We start from the raw sequence: 21,470 nt of genomic DNA on the forward strand, positions 1-21,470 counted from the left end.
TGGCAGGGGGTGCAGCCCTTCTTCTGAACTTTTGAAACTCCTGTGAACTTCAGCCTATTAGTAACCTTATCATTTAACACTGAACAAAGCCAAACTGACATTTACTTTGGACTAAATGTATCTTCAGTGCAGCAGATATTTGGATCAAGCTGACACAGTTTTGTTGTTTTCGTGTGGTTTCGCTGTGCTTAGGCCTCGGGGGAGCCTTGAACCCTGTAGTTTGGGATCCTTTTCAAATGAAAGGTTGCTGGTTTGATGCCACAGCGATAACCCCATGCATCAAATTCTTGTTTTATATCTGCCGCTGAAAACTTCCAATATCTTTAATGGTAACAGATGTGCTGGATGGACTACAAGGCTGTGATAAGATATTTTCCAGAGGCACACACATACACACACACACACACACACACACACTTGCAAGGGGAAAACACTACACATGCATGTTAATATGCACATACATATGTCCACTATCTCTTCATGCTCACATGTAAGCATCACGTTTCCTGTTTTAAAAGGAAATTTCGTTACGGTTTGTGCTTTTGTGTTCCTGTGTGTGTGTGTTAAACGTACAAAGGAAATGTAAAAATGTCACTGTCTGGTATTATTATTGTCTGTGATCATATGAGAATTGTTTTTGGCAAAATTAAACCAAAGTATTTTTAAAATCAGCCTCAAAGGAAACATTAACATCCTATCCTGTTATGTTAATATTATATCTACATTTTGATACGGTTCATCTTTTGGCCAAACTTCAGTAATTTTGTAAAGGTCAGTGTAGAAAACATTGAAAGCAGAAAATGAAACACATTCACAATAATCACTCATTGTTATTAAATCAATTCATACATGAAATACAGTGTGTTTTGCCAGTTTGGATATTTATTTTAAGATTTTAGTAGGTTTTTTTGTTGAAACTGGAGAAGAATCTTTGAATTTAGCTTAAACTTATTCCCACCATAAGCAAAAGTACAATGTTCGTATTACTTAATGAATAAACATTTAAATAGGGTAAGACTCTCTGTGGAGGGTTGAGAGGATTGTTGCTTCACACTGATAACTTAATTGTCCAGATGCTGAAATTTCAGGCTTTCATCGCTCTGTTATCTGTTTAATGTTGAGGTCAAATGGAGGGTTGTGCAATGAAAAAACAACCAGTATAGCAATATGTCAACTACAGATGCTAATAGGCCTTGTTTTCAGACAAGAACCAAATGACAAAAAACAGAAAAAAAACTCCAGTATTTTGCATGATGATACAGTGTATTTACCTCTTTACTAGGTGTTTCTTTTGGATGTATTCTTCAAGAAACAGCTTGACATTTTGGGAAATATGCTTATACCACTTTCTAGGGCTGCAACTAATTTGATTTTCATTGGTGATTATTTTCTTGATTGATCTATTTGTCTTTAAAATGAAAAAAAAAGAAAATAATGAGAAATGCCTGTTATCATTTCATAGAGCCCAAATCGATGTCTTCAAATGTCATGTTTAACAGCCCAAAATCCAAATATATTCAGTTTACTATCATGTTTGACAAAGAAAAACATACAATCACCGCATCTGGGAAGCTGAAACCAATACATTTTTGGCATGACTAAAACGATTATCCAAATATCACAATAGTTGCAGATTAATTTTCTAATCTAATCGTTGTAGCTCTGCCACTTTTCATGTTTGTATACTTAATATGAAGCTACAGCCAGCAGTCGGATCATTTAGCTTAGCATAAAGATTGGAAACAGCTAGCTTGGCTCTATCCAGAGGTAACAAACCTGCCAAAGCTCACTAATTAACACTGGAGGGTCCACTGGTTTACCTCACAGTAAAGACAAGACTCCAAAAAGTCACTGCTGCCTGCCAAAACATCAGTTAACATAAGCCAAAAGAAGTCAGAAATCACTTAATGCCCCTTTAAAGCCCAAGAGATTCAAATGGAGAAGAGCCATCCAGGTGCTCGTGTGATAGGCCTTATTATCACAAAGTTATCAGTTGCTGTTTTATGCGCTGTTGACAGCAAGTGACGGCCAAATATGTTAAATTCACCACCACCAGTCCAACAAAAATACCAACTGAATGTTCAGATTTGCATCGCAGACGGTCAGAAAATATTTCCTCACAGGAATCCGTGTGTGCGTACCCCACCGGTGTGTTTGTATAGCTTATCCCTACCTCCCCGTGTGTATCTAGTGGCTGCTGTATCTCTATGACCAGTAATAGGAGTGCAATGAGTTCATTCAGCATTCCACCGTTGGGGTAATAGCTCAGGTTGAATGCATTTTACAGACGTATCCTGTACTTGAAGCCATAATGAGCCGACAAACAGCGTTATCACAACCTTTACACATATACGCCTCTGAAAGGGGGATTCTGTCAGACTTATTTTGATTTCTTTTCAAAAACAAACTCCGAGCTTGTTGCATATAAACTCGAGTGAAAGTTCATTTTTCTGATCTTGGAAATAGTTGTGTGACATAATAATCTTAACTCATTTACAACCAGTGAAGACTGTGAGAAAGCTCTGGAGAAAAAAAAGCTATCAAGTGGACTTTGAGTCAAGTTACAAAGAGCTTCACAAAAGGACAAAACCATAAAAACACATACCTCATAACTGATTAATAGAATCAAATCAGACAATGAAATAATGAATAAAATTAAAACTATGAATGCAACAACAGCACAGAGAGAGACAGAGCTGAAACAATTCATCCATGAGTCGACAGAAAATTTGTTTGCAACAGTTTTGACAGATTTATTTTAAGCAAAAATGCCAAAAAGTTACTGATATTTGCCAAATTCCTTTGTCCGCTATGATAGTTAGTTGAATATTTGGGGCTAAAAAGTGTCTGATATGTGATAGACAAAACAATTAATACAGAAACTAATTGAGAAAATAAAATAAAAACGATGAAATAGTTTGTTGTAGCCTTAAAGAGAGACGCACGGCATATAAAACAGTTTAAAAGAAGACAATTTATAATGTAATAAAGTAAAATTATGTTTTTAAAAGAGATTTTTACTGTTAGAGAGACAGTTTTATGACCAAAAATAGTCAAATTTAAGCCTCTACCCCTTCATCATTATGACTACTGAGGTATATGACCGGGTGGAGTTAACACACCCACTTCCTTTCAGCATGGATGTCCGCTGACCAACACTTACTGTAGCGCTAGATTGAAGCCTTCCGTCATTCCTTCGGTGTTATTAACCGGCTTTAAATGTCTTCCACAGACGTATCCCGCCCGGCAACAGGAAACGACCAAGCTCAACAGGAAGTACAGCCTGACTGAGAGGTGAGCCACTTCCTTTAGCAACCATACAAACATGTGAACAAGCAGTATTTCTCTTCTCTTTTTTTTTTTGCTTAATTATCTTCTATATTTATGATTCTGCCTTTCTGACATGGCAACGCAAGACACACACTTGCTCAACTTCTGATTCACCTTAAATAAGTGAGTCTCGGGAGACTTTAGGTGGGGTCGGCCCATTGTGCGCCAAGAGACGGAAATCCCACTCAGTCATGCCTGGCTGTGATTTGACTATAATGAGCTCTAAGTGTGCGGCGCAATCATCCATGCTTAAAATGTGACCATAATGATATGTGGTTGGGACGATGATTCCTGTACGTTAAGGGGGGCATGTAGGACACGCATGGCTTGTAAAAAGGGCCTCTACTCATATTTGACCTGAGACAGAAACAGTTCATTAAGTCTGGAATGCAAAAAGGAAACGTTTACTGTAATTTAACCACTTTCTCTGTCTGTTTTTTGGGGTTTTTTTGTAATGTGTATTTCTCAAGAAAAATTTCTCTCCAAAAAATTTACCTCTTTTACCTTCCTGAAATCCTGTTTTCTCAATCAGCTTCTCACAATGAGCGACGCGGTCCAACATGAACTCTCTGTTTTCTGCCAAAGTTGAAACAGTTTTGTTTATTTTACATGACAGTCCTCTATATCCGTCTTCCTTCCTCTTGTGCTCCTCTCACTGGATTTAAGTGAGTTTAAAAAGTCAGTTGTCGGGTTAAAAACCTTTGGAGGAGCTGCCACTATCAATCAAATCTAATCAAACTACACCCACACAGTCCTGATAAAGCAGATTAGCTGAGTTTTTAGAGCTAAAACCCTTAATAAATATTACTTCAAGATGTTTTTTTTCTCAACTTTATCTTTGATTGTTCCTTATCCAGTTATTAATGTTTAAATGAATAGTTCATCATTTTAGGAAAATGTTACTATTCTCTTTCTTACTGATAGTGAAATGAAAAGGTTGATGTCATTCTCATGTTGTGTTAAGTGGGTCAAGTGTAGAGTTGGACTCAGGATGTGGTTAGCTTGGCGTAGCATAAAGACGAGAAGCAAGAGGAAATGCTACAAAGTTCAAGAGTACGCCCACCAATACCTCTAAAGTGTGTTATTTAACAACAAGCTTTATCTTTTTAATCCATAGACAAACAGAAATGTACAAACATTAAATTGGGCCATACTTGGTTATACTGTGGGTTGCCAGTCATTTTGGTACCAAACCTGGCAACCTCACTGTAATGACAAGGCTCCAGAAAGCTGCTCGTCTGCTGTTTGTCAAGAACCAGTTTCAACACAAACTCCCCTTAAACCACAAATTGTTGTTTTAGAGCATCCGGGCTTTATCCTAAGCTAAGCTAACCATGTTCTGGCTCCAGCTCTGTATCGAATGTACTTTAAGCTCCACACTTCACAAATTTCCCAAAATAGTGTAATGAAAGTAACGGAACAAAGTTTTTAGGTTATTTCATGCCTTCTCTTACATCCTCTTTGATCCTATATTGGTTTATTGACAAAGAAATATCAATTAATATCAGTCATCTTCTGTTTTCTCCACATCACAGGGACTACCCAAGCTGGAGACGGGAGTCCAGACCTCCAGACGGCATCAATCAGCATTATCAGCACCCCCAACAGGGTCGTTGGGCCCCCAGACAGCTCGACGGGAGCAGCGATGACCGCAACGGATACGCATACGCTCCCCCGCCAGCCCCTCTCTCACTCCGGGGACGAGCCATGTCCGAAAACGACCTCCGCTTTGACAGCAGCCACCGCTGGTCGCCGTCTATTTTCTCGGCGACCAGCCAGACCCTGAGCGAGGTGGAGGAAGGAGCGGCCGGTGTCAGGGGAGGAGATGCGGCGAGCGCTGCTAGGCTAAACAGGAAGAAGACGCCACCTCCCCCGAGACCACCGCCCCCGAAGTGGGAGCAGTTTCACCGCAGGCGTGCGTCTCATCACACCATGTTCCCCCCCTCTCCTTCCTCTGCTGTTCCTCCGCATCATCACTCCATCCCTCCCTCCCTCGACCCCGCAGAGGGAAACCTTCCTTACGTCCCTCCACCTGAAACGTCCAGGCAGAGGTCCTACAGTCTTCCTCCGCAGAGGCAGGAAGTCACGGAGAGCTGCTCGCACTGCAGCTGCAACCAAACCCAAGAACGCACATATTCTCAAGCCCCATCCAATCAGAATCAACCACCGTTACACGAACAGCCCTTTCCCCACGCTACGTCCAATCAGAATCAGGCTCAATATCAGGAACGCCCCTTTTCAATCGCTCCGCCCAGTCCTATGTTCTCCAGACGGGCCTTCAGGCCGGTGGCTCCGCCCCACAGAGAGAGGGATGGGAACTTGAGGAACATGCATGGCGGACAGCAGGAGAGGGCGGATGTTTTATCTGCTCGACCTCCACCTGCAGCACCGAACAGTGTGAACAGGTGAGTCGGGCTATAATGTTTATATGGTTACTCCATCATAACTACATCCTTCGAAAGTGGTTGTAGTGGTTTAATCCTGCTTTCAAAACCACGCTAGAGACCTGAAAGTTCAATTTTCAAATTCACAGTGAATAAAATATATCTCATCTGTGCAAACACAGGATTCACATGGAGCTCAAAAACCATTTGTGGTCAGTTAAAATAATAATAATAATACATTTTATTACAGTAAACTGTAATAATGCACAGATAGTTTTTGAACTTTTTGTGACGATATTTAGCTTTAATACTGCAGAAAATCAATAGTAACTGAGCTGAAAAGCTTTTGTTTTACTGACCGCCTCCGGTAACCACACCCAGCAGTGATGTCACAGTGTACTGACCACACCCTGGAGTACACTTCTACATCACTGCAGCGAGGTGACAACTTAAAGGTACCCTATGTATTTTTTTTGTACTCTACTAGCGCTATGGAGCAGGAGGTTTTTTTTATGAGTGGCTCCCCGTTTTGTTTCTCATGCACATGAGTCACATGGATGTAAATACTTTAGGAAAACTCGGCTTCGCAAATGTTTTACGAGGAAGGAAACGGATTTGACTCATTTTTTTAGCCCTCGGGGACACACTCAGTGAGTAATCGTGAGAACCAGTGAATGTAAACATTTGTTTGCTTACAATAAAACTCCACCGGGACTCATTAAACCTACCGAGGCTGGACATTAACCAGATTTATCAAACTGTCAACATTATGGATCTCTCACTGACATACATTTGCTTATATAACAAATACAATGTTTGAATCTCCTATAATTAAACAACACCGCTGTAGTCTAGCCAGAAGTTTAAGCAGCCAATCAGCTCACAGTGTAGTCCAGAACTGGTGGGTTAAACTTCAGAAGTAAGCCAAGACAAGTAAGGAAAATTGATGTGTTTTTGTAGTGAAAAATGTGCTAATTTCAAGTGTTTGAATGCCACTGAACAACCAACCAACCAGTAACCAGTAATTCCAACAGTATGTTTGTTTTCACTGGTCATTTTTGCGCTGTTATTATTATTATTTTATTATTTTCTCAACTTTTCTGATTATCTGTGTCTCTGTAGTTTATATGAGATGGACACCAGCCGCAGCCCAGACCAGGACAGAACAGCAGCGAGACCTCACAAACAACAGCCCAGCGTGAGACCCGGAGCCGAGTGGGAGCGAGCTCCGTCTCCCAGAGTTCATAGCGACACGGCGCGTCCACCTGTTTTAGAGAATGGAGGCGTCGGTGGGGTCTGGGACTACGAGCAGCAGCAGCAGCAGGTCTGTGTGAACCGAGGTTTCCAGAGTGTCGAACCGCAGAGGATCCCCGAACCAGGAGCCGAATCGGAGACGACCCTCAGCCCGAGCCCCGTGCACAGCCTGGAGGCGGAGCTGGACGTCCCCATGGAAACGGACATCGATGACTTCCAGGAAGAGGAGAGACTCCTGGTAGAAAACGAGCCGATCACCAGCGAGCTCCCCTGCTTCGCGCTGCCAGTCACGGTCCTGGAGACGGACATCGACACCCTGGCGGATTCAGAGGCGTCGCCGTCGAGTAGGACGAGGGCGGAGAGCGGGTCGCTGGAGGAGGAGCTGGAGGTCGGGGAGAGCAGCCTGGAGGAGCTCTTCCCCCAAAGCAACGAGGGAGAGTCGGGCACGGAGAACTGGAGAGGAGCCTACCAAACCACGGAGCACAACACCGACAGCTTGGATAGGTAAGACGAGAGGAATGTGACGATGTGTGTGTGTGTGTGCGCCGCGCATTAATTACACACATCAATTGATTTGTACAAGACCTAACTGTTCTTGTCACTAAGCTCATTCCCTCTTTCCCACAACCTTTCCAGAACACCGTACTTTCTTTTTTCTCCATCCGTTGCATTTACAAAGGGTTCGTTTTTGCCGCTGCAGGTGCCAGACTGGTAATAAAGACAAAGAGTTTACACGATCACAAGAATATGTATCGGAAAATTAATTTAGACGACTTTTCTGATGATATGTAAGTGTAGAGAGCCATATCCATATCACTTCTTTTTTTCTACTAAGGCTAAGGGATATGATTGAAATTAATATCACAATACGAGAGAAGTTTTTCTGATATACATATTTTTTTTTTAGCATTTAAATAATTTCATGGGAGCTGCAGTTGATGTTGAAGCACTGAAAAGTTTAAAGTTTAAACCCCGGAGGCAGTTGATCTTTATTTATACAGCCCGACATCACAAGTCACAGATTTGCCTCAGGGGGCTTTATCTGTAGTCTGTACAGCAATACAAAACTCTATTTTTAGACCCCTCGACTCGGATAGGAAGGAAAAACTCCTCCCAAAAAGAAAAACCCCTTTAACAGGGAAAAAATGTAAGAAACCTCAGGAAAAGCAACAGAGGAGGGAGGGATCCTTCCTCCAAGACGGACAGATGTGCGATAGATGTTGTGTGTGCACAAAACAGACCAGATAGCAAAATTACTGAAATACAGCATGAAAAAATAGGATGATAGAATTATATAAGCTCTGAAAGCACAAATTAAAGTCGAAATGTCAGTTAAATGATAAAAACTGAATCAGTCGATGCCGTAGTGATAGAAAGTGTCCTCTAAATCATCATCTGTGTTAGCGTGTGATCTTACCATGAAACCTGTCACTCCTTCATAAAACAATAGTTACAAATTAGGCGAATTATACAAACATAACAACACATGTTCAATAGAGTATGTAAAATATATGTGTGAAGACGATAAAATGCATAAATATAAATAAAACAGTCAAGCTTTTCTTTAAAACAACACAAGAATCCCATCATACTTCATCACTGATGTTTGTCACTTCTCGTCTTTCCTTTTCCTTTTTCTATCAGATAGATTTGAATTATCTCATATCTTTTGTCATTTTATTGATTTGTTTTCTGTTCGCTGTCATCTTAATCTGTCGTCTCTGGTGCCAGCTGCTCTGTCAGCTTCTTCGGTTTCATCCTGGCTTCTGCTGTATTTGCTTGTTTGGAGGCTGAGATGTTTTCCATATGCCTCTTTGTTTTTCCTTTGTCTCACTTATCCCACGTAATTGATTGCCTTTCTTATTTATGTACTTTTTAAATCACTGTATTTTATGACCGTGTGTCTGTTTTATCGCTCTGCCTCTTGTGTTTTATCTCTGTGTAAATAAAATAAACTCGCTCTCTCTCTCTCTCTCCTCTCGGTGCCTCTCCTCCCCCCCTCCCCCCTCCGACCCCCTCAGGCGGTCCGGTGCGAGCTCCAGCTGTTCGTCCTATTATAGCACGTCAGCAGCCAAGGCGCAGCTCCTGTCGCAGATGAAGGACTTCACCGATAACAGAGAGAGGGACGACGACGAGCTGACCTACAAGGTAGCACGCGCAGCTGCCGTCTTGTTAACATTTTTGAACTTTCGCTCCACCTTCCAGACATCTTATCTGCGGTAAAAGTGTCTGATATTATGTCTTGAGGCTGACAGACGTGTGTGTGGCCTGTTATGTTGAAACAATTGTCCCTCTGTCGTGCAGAAACAGCTGATGGAGAGCCTCCGTAAGAAGCTGGGAGTGCTGAGAGAAGCTCAGAGGGGACTGCAGGACGACATCAGAGCCAACGCACAGCTGGGAGAGGAGGTGGAGAGACGCTTTTCCAATCTGCTCATCTTAACCTTTGCAGCATTTTGTTTCACCCACATTCATTATAATTATTTATTCGCTTGTAGTTTTACCTTTTTATGCTCCAAATCAAACTGTAACTACATTTAGGAACACATCAGTCATCTTCAACTTCTCTGTGTGTGTGTTTGCCGTCAGGTGGAGAGCATGGTGGTGGCGGTGTGTAAGCCCAACGAGGTGGACAAGTTCCGCATGTTCATCGGCGATCTGGACAAGGTTGTCAGCCTGCTGCTGTCGCTGTCGGGGAGGCTGCTGAGAGTGGAGACCACGCTGGATACACTGGACCCCGAGGCGGAGCACCACGAGAGGGTGAGGAGAGAGAAGGAGGGTGTAATCGGTTGAACGTAGGGGTATTTAAACGTCGTGTAAACGTTACATGGGGGATGAAAATATTTGCTTCACGCTCAGTTTCTGTGGAGCAGCGTGATGTTTTTAAGGAGTGAGATAATCATTGTAACTTTTTGGTACATTTGTTTCTGTTTTGAAAGAAAATCATATTGTGAAGAAGTAAAAAAAAAGTTAAAAGTTGTATATATTTGCTTCATGGGATTCATATTGGTGGGTTAAGATTATTTAAAGAAGGAAAAAAAAACATTTAAAAACTCTGCAAAGAAGAGATGAGGAAGGTGTAAAGTGCACATGTATATAAAACTCTCTCTCTCTCTGCCCTCTAGCTCCCCCTGCTGGAGAAGAAGCGTCAGCTCATGAGGCAGCTGTCAGAGGCCCAGGACCTGAAGGACCACGTCGACCGCAGAGAGCAGGCCGTCAGCCGGGTGCTGGCCCGCTGCCTCTCCCCCGAACACCACAGAGACTACAGGTACAAAACAGTAAAACTTTATTATCCATCATAGCGGAAATTTGTCTCAGAGTTCACCTCTAAGACAAATTTATATGTATAATTCCATAAATCATCATTTTATGTTCATTTTGAGCTCTAATATGTGAAATTGGTGTTTATAGATATAGAAAAAGTTCGCAGTTATAGAGACATTTCACCACTAAGACATCAACAAAGAAGCAAATGTATTATAGACCACATAATTTAGAAGATATGAGGAGTTTCCTCAGTGAACTCATAGTAATGATACTAATAAAACCAGCATTTAAATTCATAAAATACCTTAAATATAAAAGATATGCTGAAAACAAAAGATTCATCATTGAAGAGTCAAATAGCCTCACACACCCTAAAGCTGCTACATTTTTTTTTTTTTAACAGATGTTAAAATTGTTTATCTTTTGTTTTTCTTCTCCGCAGCCACTTTGTGAAGATGAAGGCCGCCCTGCTGGTGGAGCAGAGGCAGCTGGAGGACAAGATCCGGCTGGGAGAGGAGCAGCTGAGGGGGCTGAGGGAGAGCCTGGGACTTGGGATGGGGATGGGAATGGGAATGTCAATGGGATACGGACACTATTAAGAAAAACTTTTAAAGAGATGAAGAAGAAGAAGAAGAAGAAGGGTTGTGCAGTAGTCCTACAGTATTCAGTCCAAGTCAAATTCAAGACGAGGAACAAAGGGGGTTGAGAGGTTGTGAACATGCAGAGTACATGTGTGTAAAGGAATAGTTTGACATTTTGGGAAATGCGCTTGTTCTCTTTCTAACCGAGAGTTAGATAAGAAGAACCACCAGCTCAGATCACCTCTAAAACTCATTGATTAACTTTTTATATCTTTTTTTTAAAGATACGTATAAAAACTAAAGTGTAACAGTGATAATTTGTGGTTTTACGTGGCGTTACGTGCCAGACAACTTCTTGGCAAGACTCAGTTCTTCAGTATCTTCAGAGGTTGACATGAATCCAGCGGAGACACCGGGAGTTTCCAGTCTTCCGGTCGTAGCTTCATGTTCTGCATCCCCAAAATGTCAAATTATTTCTTTTAAGGATTTGTAAAGATTTGTAGATCTGAAAGTTCCTGGACGAAAACAAACAGCTTGAAACAGACTGAAAGTTATAAGTTAGGAAGGAAAATTTTGACTCCAAACACGCACTGACGGCTCAGATCAAAACAAGAAGCACGAGTCCTGGACTTGAGTACTACAGCACTGGTAAAAAAAAAAAAAGGATAAAGAAGAAGAAGAAAGTGAAGCATGGACCCACAGAATACGTGATTGGATTCGGATATAACTGAAACTTTTGGCTGTGAACATCCAAGATTTGGGAACTACAAGTAAAAGACTGAAACAGGAGCTTCAAGATTCACTTTTCAGAGAGCTAACAATTAAAAAAAATATTAAAAATTCAAGCCGTGTTACTACATTTCAGCCGCTGTGGCGACAGTAAGGACTACTTTTACACATTATGTGCCTGAAACATGTACTGTAAAACATGACACTACCCTTTTTCTTCTATTTTAAACAGTATCACACTACGTTTGCCAAAGACATTATCGCTTCATGAATGTGTCACACAGACGCTGCTTGTCGTTTTTTTTCCTTTTTCGTATTTAAATCTCCTGGTTCAGAGAATCGAAGGAGACTTTTTTTGTTTTGTTTTTCGGTGCTTTACACTTTATGAAACTGTGTTTCCATTAACATCACTAAAGTCGATATCGTGAGATGCCGTTTTGCAGCGTTATTAACTGCCACTGGGATGTTAGCTGAGCATATTACTTCTCTTCTTTGTTGCTGGCTGACACCTGCGTTCAGCAATACATATAGTTTATTATCCACCATAATATCGTCATATCACTTTGTATTCCCGTTACTATAACGTCTGCAGCTGTAACATGTTTTACTGCGTGTGAGTTTGAGACTCCACCGACTCGTTATACTGTCACGTAAATGACCGTTATGTACAGAAGACACTTGTGTTTATAATGTATACGATGTGTGTGTATATAGTGATTTTAAAAAAAAAAAAAATGAATGACTGGAATGGTTTGTAAAAGATGCTCAGAGAAAAGATCAGGAAGAGTTTACTGTATATTTTGGAGGAGCGTTTGGTTCGTCTCGAAACCAGAGCTGCAGTTTTTGTCAGTGAGCTTGTTCAAGTGTCAAGTGAAGTTTTCAAAATGTGGTTAGAAAATGTCGACTGCTCCTGACTGTCTTCTGCTAGTCCCATTTGATACTTTTCAATCAGTATGCCCTTAATTGTTTTTTAAGTCGTCCTTGGGAACTGTTTGGAAAAGGGCAGGCACTTTCAAAAAATACTCGCTAGATGATTAGACGAACCATCTGTCAATCATCGCCTATGACTGTCTTACCTTGCGAGGCAGCTGGATTTGTCAGATCCTCATAGGACGCTGATTGGTCTGAACCATCGGTGGTTTGGACACAAGCACATAACTTGAGAAAAAGGTCTATCTGCAGTCTTGTAGACAACACGCCACCCCCCAAACCCCTAACCAAGTGGGATTGTCATGTAGTAAAGTGGGTGTGTCGTTTGGTAAAGTGGGTGTGTCGTGTAGTAAAGTGGGTGTCCGCAGATAGACCTACTTGGAACTTGAAGCCTGTGATCTTGTGAATCCAGCTGCCTCGCAATGTAAGGATAGTTTAAAAAGAAATAGTTGGACATTTGTGCAGCTAGGTTAGCTTAGCTTAGCTTAGCTTAGCACAAATACTGGAAACAGTGGGAAACAGCTAGCATGGCACAGTCAGAAGGTGACAAAATCCAGCTAGCACCACCTCTAAAGCTCAGTAATTAACACGTTATATCCTGTTTTTTTAATGCGTGCAAAACCAACAAAAATGTGTAAGAAGCGACACAGGCTAGCCAGTTAGCTAGTTTATTGTTTGTGTAGACTAAACAAACAAGATATAAAGTGCTAATTAGTGAGCTTTAGAGGTGCTAGTGTGCAGATTTTGTTACCTTTTGACAGAGCCAGGCTAGCTGTTTCTGCTTTTTCCAGTCTTTATGCCATGCTAAGCTAAGCTAAGCTAACCAGTCGCTGGCTGTAGCAAAAAATACAACAAAATATCAAACTGTTCCTTTAAAACTTGATTAAACTAGTTTTTCGTAGTTTAAATCACCCAAAAAACACAGATAAACACAGGAAACTCACATTTGTTATCGTCAGTTCCTGAAACATGAACTGTTAGAAGACACTGAAGTGCAACAGCGGAGCAGATTTCTGTTATTCAGGTTAATTATCCACCATCATCCCTTCCATTAACCTTTAAACAGCCACTATCTGCCCTCTGCTCTTCTCTGCCTTGACGTCCTGTGATTTTTTCCATCTCGCCAACAAAGTCTCCCAAGCTTTAACCGCCATCCTAAACCTCTGACAGGACAGAGTAGGAGCTCAGCGCTCCCTGTCTGAATAAATCAAGCTTAAAAAACACTGCAGCTCAACAAAAGATTTGGACGAGGAAATGTGTATATTTTGGCTGTTGAATGTCGCTGAAGTTAAGTGAAAAAGCAGTTTATCTGGAAAAAAAAACACATATATCACTTTATCACACTTTATACTTTACTGGTTTCACTGGTTAACTCTTGATAAACTTGTTCTACGACAAACGTTTCACACTTGTTCTCTTCAGATGTTTTTATTTTTAATACCAAACATCCCCGAACTTCAAACCAAGATGTCCACATATACTTGTTTTGTATATATTATGTGTATCTTGTACTATAACAGCCATTTTCTCAACTGACTGGAAACTTACTGACTTGACAAGAGAGAGGAGGATGGACCAGTAAGAGAGTTTATTCTTTCTGTTCATGTTTTCTTATGTAATTTTGATTTATCACCAAACCTTCTTTTGTGAATTTCATTACAAAAGCGTTTTTTGTTGGAGTTTTTTTTTTTTTTTTTTGTAACTGCGAAAAAACTCATGTGAGGAAAAAGTACCATAAATAATAATAATAGTATTTTAAACTACCTTCACGTCTCCTGTTGTGATTTATGCTCTCCTGGGTGAACGGTCTCTTTATGCTGCTGCAGTTATTCCCTTCTGCGGGCGGGGGAGGCGGGAAACTGTTGTTTGAATGTGGCGGGACGGTAAAGTAAACACGACCGACAGATGACGAGTGAAGTGACTTAAAACTGGACTCATTTGGCAACGCTCTGCGGGAGACGGAGGTGAAGTTAGAGCTGGTGTCATTAACGCTGACGCTGTGCAGGGTGGGAGTTCTCTTCAAAATGTTTTAGTCGAGCTCATTAAAACATATTGATGTTCCTGCGGTGCGGCGACGGAGCTGCAGGAGGCCTGAGAGTCATTTAAAAAACCCCAAACCATTAACTGAAAATCAATAAAACAGAAGTGGTTGATTGAGGATGTTTGAGGAGGTGCTACAGCAGGAAAAATGTCTCTTTTTATTGGAAAAAGTGGAAATTACAGCACTTTTTAAATTTTTTATATTAGCTGAACTACAATTTACCTTGAACTGATCTACAAATATTTCATTTTGCTGCTTATTGAGCGCCAACACTAATCTGTTCTCTTTAATGGATGTAATTTTAGATGTAGCAAAGTGCGCCATGTCAGCAAAAACTTCATTAGGTTCATTTAAAAGTACAAATACACAAAGCCAAGTACAACTAAAGTCAAGCCAGTTTAATTAGTTCAGAAACTTGCCGTCCTGTAGACTAAAAAACACTGTTTGTCATTTGTATGGAAGCTCATTCCTGCCCGGAAAATAAAAAAGTTGGTAAGTGAAAATTTGTTAACTTTCTATGACGCTCATGTCTATAATTAAGATACTTATAATGTGTTATAATCTGCTTATAGCACTATAATTATAGATATAAGCACTCGTAATGCTTTATAACAATAATCATAACACATAAAGAATTTTATTATGACTTATAAGATCATAATATTTCATAATTGCTGGTCACTTACTGGCATTTTTTAGCAAGGATCATAGTGTGTTATGTTTAGACTTGGTCCTCATATGTATGACTGGAAGTGAATGAGGAGCCTGTCAGCTGGGAGGACTGGTGATGATGTCAGCGGGTGACGGGGACAGTAGCGGTCGCTATTTGTTTATTTGTAGACGACTTCAGAGAGAAAACTACTGATTTTTGAGAAGTTCTACTAAAGTGAAATGTCCCTTTAAAGGTTGAGACTTAACACCAGTGCATTGTTTGCACTTGTTTTATTAAGAAGTCACTTTTGAGGATCAAACGTTTACATAATAGTTAAATATACAACTACAGGTAAAGTAGAAATTGCTTCAGGTTTTATCTATAATTTGAGTGTTTATAGTGAGTTTTTTTGGAGAAACTTTACATTAGTGAAACGTAAATGTCCATCATTCAGCTTTATTCATAACAGTCTGTTATGACCCGTTTAACCAATAAATTAATTTTATGTTTTGTGTTGTTCTTACATAGATTTAATAATATTTTTTTCATTTTACTTAAAGCAAACAATGACCAGTTGTGACTTATAACCAGCTAATGATATATTATATCTGCCTATAACTCAGGAGTCACATTACTTCACTGAAAACACCAAATGACCACTTAGAGTAACTTAGTTTGTGCTAATTTAACTGTAAATTTGTTCAGGTATACGCACCATTAACACACAATAAATGACACGGTAAGCGTTTTAAGGTGAGTCCTGTTTCATGACCTAATATTGACAAGACTTCACTGTGTCTAAATCTAGTTTTAAAACCTTCATTATTTCAGTTTTGTCTTTGTATGTTGCATAAATGATTGTGTTTAATCATATTATCATGCAGCAAATATAAAGACAGAAAGTATTCTGTTTATTCAACACTCATTGACGTGTTTTTCATAGTTTTTTGGACAACAACAGAGGTCAACAACACAAAGAACTAAGATTTATCAGACATCAGATACACACAAAATACTTGTAAGTAGATCAATTTGTTTTCGGTTGGATTTAATGACAATAAGACTAATATTTAAATCTCCAGCCTCGTCCCAGCTTTGCTCTGCGACCTCTTTGCAGTTGCAGAGTGCAGATATATGTGCTGGAATAGAGCATTTTTATTTTTATCAGTCTTACTTTTTCATTAGTTTTTTTTCTTTTTTGGGGCGTAAATTGTCTTCCGTAATATATGAAGCCAGGAAAATATGATTAATTAATTATTGGGAGGAACTTAAGCCTTAACAAGAAACTGACTTTCTCAGAATCAAAGACATGATAAGCCTGTTTGAGAAATGTGTTTTTGTTTTATCACATCTCATCCTGAAGTCATTTCACATCCTCCTCCAGGGGAGGGAAGGAGCTGCATTATGTTATTTCAGATGATAATTTATGTGGATTTTTATAACCGAGTGGTACTTATAGAGCCGTTTTAGAGCTGGAGCCATTAATAAAAAGAGACAACAGTGTTTTAAGGTGCTCGGGTTTGGCCTCACAGAGACAGAGAGAGGTTGTAGTGGTGGTCTGTGGATATAATAAAGAAAACAGCTGTCGTAAAAGTGAAGAATCTGCGTTTTTTGGGGGGTTTTTTTGAGAGGGGGGGGGCGAGGGAGAGCATTCTTCTGTCTGACCCAGATTGAAGAACAAGAGGACTGATGGGAATCACAAAACATGGGGGGGCTGAATGACTGCAAGGGGGCGAAGTGACCCACATGTAAGAACATGAGAAATAAAGTTAAACTAAGTGGGGAAGAAGAAGAATGAGTGGAAATCTAGGAGGAAATGAAGAAGAAACAGAAAGATTTAATGGCTTTAAGTGAACGCGTTAACATTCAGGAAAGACAGGAAGTGAGGAGAAACAGGCCCACTAAAACAAGAATCACCGTGGGAGGCAGGGTGGAGACGTGTTTATGTTGGGCTGCGAGAAGCCGAGAGACAGAGAGAAAAGAGGAAGATGAATGAGTGGGAGGTGTGCTGAGTCCAGCAAAGGCAGCATGGGAAGGAAGAGGGGGGGGGGGGGGGGGGGCGAAGAGGGAAAGAGGTTGCTGTGATTAATCAAACCTGCAGCCATTAACCGAGATCTTACAATACCATGCTGTCACACACACACACACACACACACACACACACTGAAAACCTGGTAGCCTTCATTCATTTCCACGTGTGACCACAAGGTGTCGCCTGTCAGCTGTTTGTAGTGTCAATGTTATCCAAGGTGTGCAAACATGAGGATTTTGTATTTTTTAAGAGTGACAGTAAACATTTAAGAGAGTTAAATGCATAATTTGTAAACATAAACGGCCTGTAGAGTTTTTTAATGAATTGTGATACCTTATTATAATGTCAGTGAACAAATATAAAGATGGTTTTCAGTCTCTCTGACACCACAAACAAGTAAATAAAGTCCTCACTTCATTTTTTTGTTTGTAATTTAATTATTAAATCCAGTGTCCTGTTTTTTCATATTAATTTCTTCCACAAAAGGACACTGTACTGAGCAGATTGCCTATTGATTCATTTTTATTTATGCATTAATTGATTATATTTTCATTTTTAACTATAGTTGTTCGTTCTACTCACATTCACATTGCAAAAGTTGGTTTTAAAACCTTAAAAATGTTCTGTACTGACAAAAAAGAGACTAGAAATTACTTAAATTTTTACTGTTTCCACAAGTAAGACACTGCACTTGTCAGTCCTGTTGATTAACTTGACCAAATTTATTTAATTTTTTATCCTTTTTTTATATAGTTGATTGTTGATCTGCATTTTTGCACATTGTAAAGCTGCAAGGATTGTTCTGAAGTGACAAAATATTGAGTCTTTACTTTAGAAAAATGTATTCACAGCTCACAGAGAAGATAATAGATCATTGTAGTAGTAATTTAGCTAAAGCTATTATAGTAAAGCTGAGTTAAAGTCATGGCAAAATTATTAAATATTATAATTATCCCTGTGTGAGGCTCTCAGTATTCAGGGGAACAGAGTTGTGTTCCTTTAATGCAACAGTTTACATTAAACAGGACAAATACTAATGTTACAATACATACAGCAGGTAGATAAGGTGCAGGCTTACATATAAAGATGTGCAACAGCGTATTAAATGCACTAAAATTAACTAATACATACATGAAATCATAAACATATAATTTTTTTTTTTAAATAGCAGCAAGTATGCTTAAACTACTGATATAGCACTTTACAAAGACATTTCAGACTCAGACTGTGTGACTCTGTCTAAAATATTAAAGAAATGTTTAAAGCATCTTTTTTGAATCAGTTTTTTCCCCCAAACAGATGCTCCTGTGGCGCCACTGAGACATGCAAATGCTTCTGCTGCTAAACAACATCAGCTGTAACAATAACTTTATTTGTAAAGCACCTTTCATACAAGAAATGCAGCTCAAAGTGCTTCAAAACAAATAAATTACAAGTACTGAGTGTTTCACATGAAAAAATACATAAAATGAACATAAAAACACGTTAAAAACATTAATGTAACAAAGGATGGAAAATAAAACCCACTTAATTATACTAATAACACTGCAATAGTGAGCAGCTTTTATGAATAATATGCACAAGTGAGGAAAAAGTGGAAAATATTGCTGCAGAATGTAGAAAATGTTTATAGTAAGAATATTGATGACCGATTAGTCGATCTGCTCCACTGACCCAGTTAGCCTTTAGCTCGACTGCTTTTCCTGCCGCACATATGCTGCCGTCAAGAGCGCAGGAGTGACACCGGAAGTCGACAAATTTCTTCAAAATTGACGCACCATAATAACGCAGCAATAAATAGGAAATGCCACAGTGTTTAAATCAATATTGAAATTAAATCACTAAGAATTAAGCTTATTACTGCAGACAATCGATAGCATTTAAATTTTTGATTTTTGAACTTGCTTGACATCATGTCTACTGTACTTGTGTCTTGGGTTTTCTTCAGGAATAAATAAATAACGTTATATTTCTTCGAAGGGATGAGTTTTTGGATTTTTGTTTGGTACAAAACAGGAAATGTCCCCCTTGTGATCCCTTATCTACTCAATCGGAGCAGGACTTTGTCCCAGATTAGCTTTGCCAACGGTCTAATAAGGCTGATTTATGGCAGGTCGCTCGACACTTTTAATGTCGCTCAACAGAAAAGAGTCGCGCGACGTTGTCATTATGCTTCATTCATGCTTCAGCGAAAGGTTTCGGTCGTCTCCATGGTAACCGTGGTAAACTATATCCTCCAGTTAGCTTGTTTAATTACATTATATATCATCTCGACGTTACAAGTTATCTAAAACTTACAGACCAAAATATCAACAAGGAAGTTCAGTCAAAACTACAGTGGTCTCCATGGCGACGTTAGTAACACTACCCAATCACACTGCGCGACAAAATAGGACGGTGTCCGCGACATAACAAAATTCTCCACATGCGCGACATTTCTATCGAAAATACGTCATTTCTGTCGAGCGACACTTACCAAAAGTGTCGAGCGACCTACCATAAATCAGCCTTTAATGCGGCGGAAGTCGTATCTAACGTTAGCTAACTTGACGCTAGGCGTTTGCAGTTTAAGTGGCAAAACAACCCGTACTGCAGACAATTTCAAACAATTCATTATTTTGGGGTGTCTAAAGAGACACAATGCCTGTCATGGCTTCCTTTAGGACACCTCCTGCGTTGTAAAAAGGCCGTTTTTGGAAGACGGAGAATGACGCAGGATTTTCTCGAAGCGGGTCGCCGCGGAGCTTGAAGTTTACATTGGCTGCTGTTGACATAAGCAGCCTACAGTAGAGGAGACGACGGCGGGGCAAATCCGAGTCACAAGACTTCTTCACTGAGCCAGACGGCTGCTCTCATTCCTTACAGGTAACAATCAGGCCTTTTAGTTAACATTTTCTGTCTGTTTTTTTATCAACAAAACTAAACGTAACCGCCGCCGCTTCAAGCGCCGCCGCCGCGGTAACGGTTAACGAAGTTAGTTCAACGGTCAGAATTCGTCAGTTGGTTTGACAGCTTAGTCGTCGTCACAAGAAAAGCTACCAGCTAAACGCTCGAGCTAGGCTAATAATCTGCTTTTCGTCTGCCGCAATATGTTTTCCACTGAGTTGTTGTTTTTTTTCTCCCTCCTTTGCTGGCTGCAGCTCTAAACCACAGTGTTATAGGAAACAGAGAAGTGTAAAAAAAAAAAAAAAAAAAAGAGCGGAAACGGTTGCGAAAAAACTTCTCTGTAACTGGAGATGTGCTGTCATTACTGACTGTGATGAGCCAGCAGCAGCAGCAGCAGTCGGATATTTCACAAACACGTCCCAGAAATAGTTGTATAAAATACAGTCAGGGGAGGGAGATAAAAGCAGACTGTCCATTGCAGTCATTTGCTTTCTTTCGGGTGTCATAAATGTCTAAGTTTTGGGCGAGCTTGTACAGAAAATATGCAGTCGGCAGCTTTGATGGTAAAGCGGATAACCATCTTCCATCTCCCGCTTTTTAAAACCCACCCAGACGCGTTTTTTTTCTTCTTCTCATAAAGCGTTTCCTCTCTGTTGTGTGTTGTGTGCAGGATCTGAAGGGATGGAAAACCCCGGATACCGTACCGGGAGCTTTGACGCCCTTCATCACCCCAGCGACGATGATGATGACGAGATGGTGGACATTGCAGGAGCCACACTCGACTTCTCCAGCACGGACGACGTCCCTCCTCTCAGCTCAGGTAACTGTTTAAAAGTCAAAGTCCGTTCACAGCTGAAACGTATAATGGGGTCAAAGGAAGCTTTTGGAGTGTTTGCAGCTGTAGAAATAAAAATATTCTTGCTCTTTCACAAGTTGAGAACAAAAATGGGCTTTTAGATCTTATAGAAATGTTTGCACCAGTGTGAAACTAACCTGTAACCTAGTTTGGATGTGTAGCAGTCATGAAATTAAATGAATTAAGCTATTTAAAGGTCTAATCTGGAGCATCCTGTGGAGGGGTTTTCATCATATCCCAGAGGTCTCATCTCGGTAGTCTTGCAGTGACAGACTTGTTTGCAGCAGTGCAGTATATCCTCTTATAAATTGTTGCATAACAGGATTAGATATGATATGTGTAAACAGTAACTTGTCCCCCTGTCTTATGTTGCCTATTTTAAATTCCACAGCGGTCATTCAGTAATGTCTGGATCGGTATTAAATTCAATTCTAAGTAGTGTTAGAGGTTTCCTGAAACATCCTGAAATCCACTTCCTGTAAAACCTGCAGACACTCTGTTAAGAATCTGTCTTTTTTTTTTTAGCAAAAG

General features: G+C 40.1%; 2 protein-coding genes and 1 long non-coding RNA gene across 7 annotated transcripts in view; all 3 read left to right on the forward strand.

The window, feature by feature from the left end:
* Nucleotides 1–12,255, forward strand: part of shroom4 (shroom family member 4) — a 115,391-nt gene extending 103,136 nt beyond the window's left edge. For all 4 annotated transcript variants that reach the window (XM_044342399.1, XM_044342401.1, XM_044342400.1 and 1 more), the window contains 8 exons: nt 3,233–3,294; nt 4,866–5,735; nt 6,837–7,472; nt 8,990–9,116; nt 9,273–9,374; nt 9,555–9,725; nt 10,091–10,233; nt 10,675–12,255. In XM_044342399.1, coding sequence (XP_044198334.1) covers nt 3,233–3,294; nt 4,866–5,735; nt 6,837–7,472; nt 8,990–9,116; nt 9,273–9,374; nt 9,555–9,725; nt 10,091–10,233; nt 10,675–10,831 — 2,268 coding nt within the window. In that variant the 3' untranslated portion in view covers nt 10,832–12,255. The remainder of the gene's footprint in view (nt 1–3,232; nt 3,295–4,865; nt 5,736–6,836; nt 7,473–8,989; nt 9,117–9,272; nt 9,375–9,554; nt 9,726–10,090; nt 10,234–10,674) is intronic.
* Nucleotides 12,256–13,273: 1,018 nt separating this feature from the next.
* LOC122974397 lies at nt 13,274–13,780 on the forward strand. Its single transcript, XR_006400374.1, has 2 exons — nt 13,274–13,420; nt 13,454–13,780. It is a non-coding gene; the product is annotated as an uncharacterized LOC122974397 (long non-coding RNA).
* Nucleotides 13,781–18,767: 4,987 nt separating this feature from the next.
* Nucleotides 18,768–21,470, forward strand: part of clcn5b (chloride channel, voltage-sensitive 5b) — a 31,905-nt gene continuing 29,202 nt past the window's right edge. Inside the window, exons 1-2 of one of the 2 annotated variants that reach the window (XM_044342403.1) lie at nt 18,768–20,062; nt 20,754–20,903. In XM_044342403.1, coding sequence (XP_044198338.1) covers nt 20,765–20,903 — 139 coding nt within the window. In that variant the 5' untranslated portion in view covers nt 18,768–20,062; nt 20,754–20,764. Of the gene's footprint in view, nt 20,063–20,498; nt 20,647–20,753; nt 20,904–21,470 lie in introns of those variants that run through there. The other variant, XM_044342402.1, reaches the window with a different exon arrangement.

The sequence above is a fragment of the Thunnus albacares genome, chromosome 22 (genome assembly GCF_914725855.1).
Source record: "Thunnus albacares chromosome 22, fThuAlb1.1, whole genome shotgun sequence".
In the NCBI taxonomy this organism is placed as follows: Eukaryota; Metazoa; Chordata; class Actinopteri; order Scombriformes; family Scombridae; genus Thunnus; species Thunnus albacares.